The 7,103-nt window shown below is 32.8% G+C and overlaps 1 protein-coding gene across 3 annotated transcripts; it reads right to left on the bottom strand.

The window, feature by feature from the left end:
• Window positions 1–2,516: 2,516 nt before the first annotated feature.
• On the bottom strand, window positions 2,517–6,637 carry LOC145068424 (RNA polymerase II transcription mediator). 3 transcript variants are annotated; one of them, XM_079015386.1, is made up of 9 exons: window positions 6,494–6,637; window positions 5,967–6,140; window positions 5,654–5,876; window positions 5,452–5,565; window positions 5,281–5,366; window positions 4,818–5,205; window positions 4,293–4,745; window positions 3,623–3,928; window positions 2,517–2,939 (listed from the first exon to the last, which is right to left on the bottom strand). In XM_079015386.1, the coding sequence occupies exons 2-9, from the start codon at window positions 6,053–6,055 to the stop codon at window positions 2,592–2,594; spliced, it is 2,007 nt and encodes a 668-aa protein (XP_078871512.1). In that variant the 5' UTR covers window positions 6,056–6,140; window positions 6,494–6,637; the 3' UTR covers window positions 2,517–2,591. The 3 variants fall into 3 exon arrangements, with proteins under 3 accessions (XP_078871512.1, XP_078871511.1, XP_078871510.1); XM_079015385.1 differs by having other exon boundaries at window positions 5,967–6,069; XM_079015384.1 differs by having other exon boundaries at window positions 5,967–6,064.
• Window positions 6,638–7,103: the final 466 nt, after the last annotated feature.

The raw sequence follows: 7,103 nt of genomic DNA, 5'->3' as shown, positions 1-7,103 counted from the left end.
CTTTGAGGGATGAAACGTGCAAGTTTTAAACAAATAAGGGACGGTCCGAGTTAATTTTTGAAAATAGTGACTAAACACGCTTTCTGACTTGTGCACGAGGGACAATTGGTGTAATTTACCCTAGATAAATTCTTAGGGTATGCAATTCGTTCTTTGCTGATTTGGGGGAGGGTGTTTTATTATTTTATAAATTAATTTTATTTGTATAGCTTATCTTTTATAAAAATATTTAAATTTGAATTGAGTTACTTTGATTTTTATTTTCCAAAAATAAGTAAAACGATTTTTTATTATAATTTATTTTAAAATCTCATTGTATTTATTTTTAATTTATTAACGAATAATTCCTTTTGACTATTTGACATATATGTAACATATATTTAAAAAGTAAATTATGTTGATATGTAATTTATGTAACAAGAAAATATACATAAAAACCATTATATTTTGTTAATTTTTGCAGTTTAACCATTATATTTTATTCTTTTCTATAAAAGACTCCATTTTTTTTTTAAAAAAAATTCCATTGTAATCACCTAATCTTCCTATTTCGGTTTATCCCAGGTTGAAAATGACTTGACTTCTTATTACCTACATGATATAATATGTATTTCATGAAATGTTATCTTATTTACTGAAATTGCTTTTCATTTATTGGTTTAGCAAGTTATACACACACCATGTAGGTAAAAGAAAAACCATTTCAACAAGTTATATTAGGGCGTGCAAAAAAACTGAAACCAAACCAAAAGCCGAAAAACCAAAACCATAAAAACCAAATTATTTGAAAAACCGATGGTTTGGTTTTTGTTTTTAGAAAAACCGATTTTTTAGGTTCGGTGTGGGTTTTCTATATCTAGAAACCGTAAAAACCGAACCGGACCGAAATACACAAAATGACATTGTTTTATATACAAATATCACACCATCCATAAAATAATAAAACTTAATATTTTATGGTGTTGGTGAAACAAATATATGATAAAAGAGGTTATAGTGTTAAAAGTTTAAAAGATTCAAATTACATACATCTAATATGGATTGTGAGATTCAAAAGTGAAGATTTTTTGATACTATAAGATGAAGAAAAATAGTTAACTCAACCATCCCACGATGATTATTTGTAAATGAGAACTGCACCATCTTTTTTTGATTTTACAATAATTTCCATTTTGTTTAAATGGACGAGGTATTGTATATTTGTATTGGAGTATATATTAAATAAGTATGAGCTTCTAAAATCCAATGAGCAGAGTCTAATAATTTATTAATTGAAAAACCGAAAAAAAACAAAAAACCAAAATATAAAACTGAAAAACCGAAACCGAAAAAAACTAACGGTTTGGTTTTTCCAAAATAAAAAACCGAACCTTTTGGTTTGGTTTTGGTTTTAGCGAAAAATCAAACCAAATCGAACCATGTTAACTCCTAAGTTGGATGTTATTTTTGAAAATACATATGATGTCATGTACGAGTTATTCATAAGGACCATTGACATGCCAACTATTATTGAAAGGGGCCACTTATGCAAAAAAAATAAAATAAAATAAAATAAAATAAAATAAAATCATAAATACCATTTTGTCTATTAATTATTACAACTGATAAATAAAAATTAACTAGAATTATATAAAAGTAAAATGATAATATGACTAAACCCCACATCCGAAACCGAAAGTCGCACTCCATTTTGGTATTATGTGTAGTGTTGCTCCATATTAAATTAATATTATTCATTTACACTTCAAAATAGTGAAATATGGAATGTGATCGGAGAAAAATAAAGAGTGAAATAAAATGAAAAATAGGTTTTGGAGGTGTGTTTGATTTTCTTTATATTTTTATAATTGGTTCCTATCCATTATCTTTTTACTAATTTGATTCGAGGAAAAAATGATAAAATTGGTAAAAAAAAAAAAAAAAAAAAAAAAAAACAAATGTGAAAATGTCATTTTATAATAATTTATTCGGTTAGTTACGAACTATGTTACCCAAAAGATCTAATCATTCAATTTTTTATAGTGTACTGTTTATCAATGTTTTTCAAATTTTTAAAAGCTTCCGGCTATTTTTACGTACAAATAAAAATTAAAGTTTCCGGCTACACATTCTTTGTATTTATAATTCCATCGAGCATACCAAACATGTAACCAATACACTTTAACATTTTCTTTGTATATGTTCTACTTTTCACCTTTCAAAACTCAAATATAACGACATTAATAGCTCCTACTCCACCTACAAAAACATCACATCTTTCTTTTTTTATACTTGGTTTTTTCCTTTTGTCACAAGTAAGAAAAGGATTTTGATATTGTTATTTATGGGAAATTGGATTGGTTACAATCCCACTTCAACCATACCTTTCCCATATCGTCTCCTCTCCAATAATAGTGCTACTGCTACTGCTATCTATAATTAATTATCATCATCACCTACAACTTTTATGCTTTTTCTTAAAAGATTTGTACAAAGTATGTATTTTTTTAATGTATTAATTCGTTAAAAAACTCATATTCTATCAATTAAGTAACTTAGTATTAAAACTCAAATATTCAAACGCTATCTTTTAGGGTCGATTTTATATTTTATTACAGTTGATTATCTAATGAAGACTTGAGGCTTCCACCATTGCTACACATGGTCAAGAGATCCAACAAAGTCGCATACAACACATCAAGAGATAAATGACCTAAATATCTCTTTGTTTCCCCATCCGAATCCTCTCTTTCAACCTTGTATTCCTCCACTCCTCCGCCATTGCCCACCACCAACCACCACGATATGCCGCCTTCACCATCCTCCGGATCCACATGAGCCACCACACCCACCACTTCACCCTGCTCCACCTCAAAACATAAGCTTAAAAAGTCCCGACTCGCTTTCATTCCCACACTAAGAGCTTCTTCATGCAGCCAACGGATAATTTGACTCGCAACCTGTTTAATTCCCAATTAGTAAATTCTGTATTTTAATAAATACTGCATTGGACTGGGATCGAGACTGATGTCAATGACACAAAAATTGTAACTTTTTGTCCCATCCAAAAAGGTGGAACAAGATGGGACAAAGACTCACTCTCGATATCTCATTTGTGCAAAAGACAAAAATGCCCTTGTCATCCTAATCATCAAAAATAGCCCTAGAAAGCCTGTCCAATCCACTCCACTCCAATTTAACAATCGTAGCCTTTAGGCTACGTTTGTTACATGGGACTCGACAATAAGGGACTTCTTTCTAGGGCTATTTCGATGATTAGGACGACAAGGGCATCTTCGTCTTTTGCACAAACAAGATATCGAGAACGAGTCCTTGTCCCATCTTGTTCCACCTTTTTGAATGGGACAAAAAGTTACAATTTTTGTCCCATTGACATCAGTCTCGATCCCAGCCTAGGACTCCCAGGTACAACCTGTTTTGTCATGTCAAGTCATGTCACTGGGACTCCCAGATACAACCTATTTTGTCATGTCATGTCTGACATACGTCGTGTTTTTTGGGTGGGATAAAAAATTTAATATGTATGTCCTACTGACACTAGTTTCAATCACAGACACAGTCCAAAATACAGACAAACACAGTACAACCTGTTCTGTCATGTCATGTCATGTATCAGACATACCTGTTGTAAAAGTATGACATGAAGATCAGCCAAGTTACAGTCATATCTATTGATAGAACAACTGTTTTCACATTTCCCTTTAAAGAGGCCGACTACATTCGGAGCACCTTCACCTTCAATATTAATACAATCATCAATCACCACCACTTTAGTGTGGAACTGTGACTTCCCCCTCTTCTTTGCCGCCCACGTCTGGTGGCCAGAATGAAGAATGGACGGAGGGACATCCACCACCAGTGTCCATGAAGATGTACGAGAAGTCCATGTGGGATGAGACACCAAACTAACATACGATACACTCTTAGCCTATGTCATAATAATTAAATTAAAAGTTAAATTCAAAAAATAGCAACCTACTTTCATGAAAGCAAAATAAATAAAGAGTAAATTACTGAAATCGTCCCTATGGTTTGGTCAAAATTACATGTTTGGTCCCTAACATTTTTTTTGCACTCGGATCGTCCCTGTGGTTTGATTTTGTTGCGTTTTTTGTCCCTTACATAAAGTTAGGGACCAAACATGCAATTTTGAGCAAACCATAGGGACGAAAAACGCAACAAAATCAAACCACAGGGATGATCTGAGTGCAAAAAAAAATGTTAGGGATCAAACGTGTAATTTTGACCAAACCAGAGGGATGATTTTAGTAATTTACTCATAAATAAATTACCAGATTTTCAAGTTGTGTCAAAACTTTATATGAAAATATTCTGTGAGCAAGAGACATGCAGAAATGACCAAGAAGGTTTGACTTTGACCCATCTTTTGTTAGCTGCCCGAACTGTTGACTTTTGTTGGGAGAAGCTGACCGGTTCTTTGCCCGAACAAATACATGTTCATGAAAAAGCTGTTTCAAAAGAATTTCGGAGCTGATTCTATTTGGAAGAAATGATCTTTTTTTCACAGGTTGTTTTTCTTCTTCGCCATCGATTAAGGGTATGAGGGCATTATTGTCATTATTTTCTTCATCATCAGTTGCATCATGTTCTTGAGTGGATGATACAAGTGAAATGAATACAGAGGCTTCTTGATCTATGTTTAATTGTAAATGATTCTCTCGTATGCCAGTTACATTCACGCCTAATGATGGAACAAATGCTTCTTGATTTATTAAATTAAAAACCTGAATAAAAAATTTAATAACAAATTAGTTTTTAAGAAAATAGATTTACTTACATTAAATTATAAAGCTTACCTGTTCATTAAAAACAGCTCTGTGAACTTCACGAAGATCAGAATGCCTTTTCTTTACACCATCATCATCATCATTATCAGTTTCATCTTCTTTCTTTGTTTCTTCAGAAAACTCTGAATTTGATAGATTTGTTGTTCTTCCATTTGACTTTTTTGGAATATCATCACCAACAAATCCAAATTGAAGAACATGACATGCTTTTGAAGGAAGATTTAAAGCAAGCATTCCAGCATTATCATGTTCAACACGAATAGTTGACATTGAAGATTGGCGAAATATAGCTGTTGGATCATATAATGTATTGTCAAACAGATCAATGTAGAAGCCTTCATTTCCAGCAGCAGAAGCAGCCATTCTATGCCTCTTAACTTTCCAATTCTGCTGCAATCTATTATCAGGTAGATTTTTAGGATTCTATAGTAAAGAAAATCAAAGATAGGTGATATCTGAAGCTGAAGCTGACCTTATTAGAGCTCCATAGAATCTTGCTTCTTTTGCAACTTGTTTCTCTAATGCTTTGGCTGATTGCTTAAAGTATTTCCCAAGGTGCTGAAATGAAAAAGAATCATCAAACAAGAAATACACAAAGAGAAAAGAAAGTTTTTAGTTTTTTGATTTTGGGTTTGAGAGATACCCGAAAGCATTGGAGTTTTGTTGCTGTAGATACTGCAAGGTCAGATAAAAGTTCATTAGGTAATTGTTTTGGTCTGGTCATACCAGCTACTGTGACAGCATCATTAATTTCAACCTACAAAGAAATTTTTTATAAAGTCAAATTCAGAAATTTTGTTTATATCAGTTGAAGAAGTTAAGATAATAACTTCTTGATGACTTACAGTGTTGATGAGATCAATGATAACAGAAAGTTCTTGATGAGCCAATTTTAGATTTTCAACCATGTTCTGCCATGGCCATGGTGATGAAGATGTTGTATCTTTGGAAGAACTAGCAGTAGAGTCGCCTTTCTTTTGTTTCTTGTTTGGATCTTCTCTTTCTACAGCCCAAGCAAAGTCTATTCTTCGAATTTGATTCACTCTGTTATCATCATAACTCAAATCGCTGCAAACATTACACCAGAAAGATCAGAAAATGGATTGAAGAGGTGAAATGTGTGAGATTTGGGGAAAATGAAAGTGATGATGTTCATACGGAGGGAATTTTTCAGCTCCATTTTCTTCAATGATTTCCAAACGTTTGACAGGGAGTTTGTCTAGAGAGATACTCAGGTTTCCATCCATTTCCACAGTCTAATCTTCAGAAAATTCCATAAACTTGTGTTGCATTAGTGTATAAATGGCAAACGATATTCCACAATTGTGATCACTATTAATAGAGTTAACACATTTTACATTCGTAAACAATAATTCAAATTCTCAATACTTCCAATCAACAAAATCAGAGACAGATTTCAACTAAGAAATTTCTGAATTAGGGTTTGAAATAAAGTAATCTAGGGTTTCAATTTTCTACTCTCCAACAATAAGTTTGAAAGTAATCATTAGAAGTATCACGTATCAAAAGATAAAGATTGAAATAACAGACTAGAACTCATACATTCAAATTAAAACTTTATATATTTAGAATTTGAAGGCAACAAATCAACCAATGGAGAAATTAGAGAGTTATTCTCTCCAAACAGAAAAGAACGAACTGACAGACAAAAGAATTGAGTAGACCTTAAGAAATGAGGAAACAATGACCGGTGACAGACGGATGAATAGCTAACGGAGGGAAGTGCTGTCGACGGAAAATGAAACAGGAGCGGCCGCCGGGGACTCTTCCTGTGGAGCAAATACCACGAGGTGCTGACTGCTGACGAAATCAATTTTTGACACAAGTTTTTGTATTTATAAAATAGCCACTAAAGTTTTCAAACTACTCAAATTGTACACGGCTTTTATTTTACTTTTTAATAATAGCCTCATATAAGAGAAATCTGAAATCTGTAATAATAAATAAATAAAAAAAAAACCCTTAAATTTTGGTTCTATTGATAAAAAAAAGGTTAATATCACAAAAGTCTCATGTTTTTGGCACTAAATTGGAAAAAGCCCTGAATTTAATTTTTCAATCTTCATTGACTTATCGTTTGAGGGCAAAGAGCCGGTTTCAGCAGGTTGCTCCCTTAGTCGAACATTGCAGGTAGTTTTGGGTCGATTCTTCTCTCCAACTTCAAACCAAAAAAATGGTAAGCTCCTCCAACACGCACACACAAGGTTACAAAGAGTGGGCTTTAAGGAATCGTTGGTCTGAAGATTTGAGATGCGATTGTGATGAACCTGCGAC

Source organism: Lactuca serriola, chromosome 8 (genome assembly GCF_051521515.1).
Source record: "Lactuca serriola cultivar US96UC23 chromosome 8, Lser_US96UC23_V15, whole genome shotgun sequence".
Taxonomy (NCBI): Eukaryota; Viridiplantae; Streptophyta; class Magnoliopsida; order Asterales; family Asteraceae; genus Lactuca; species Lactuca serriola.
This window is presented reverse-complemented; position numbering and strand designations above follow the sequence as displayed.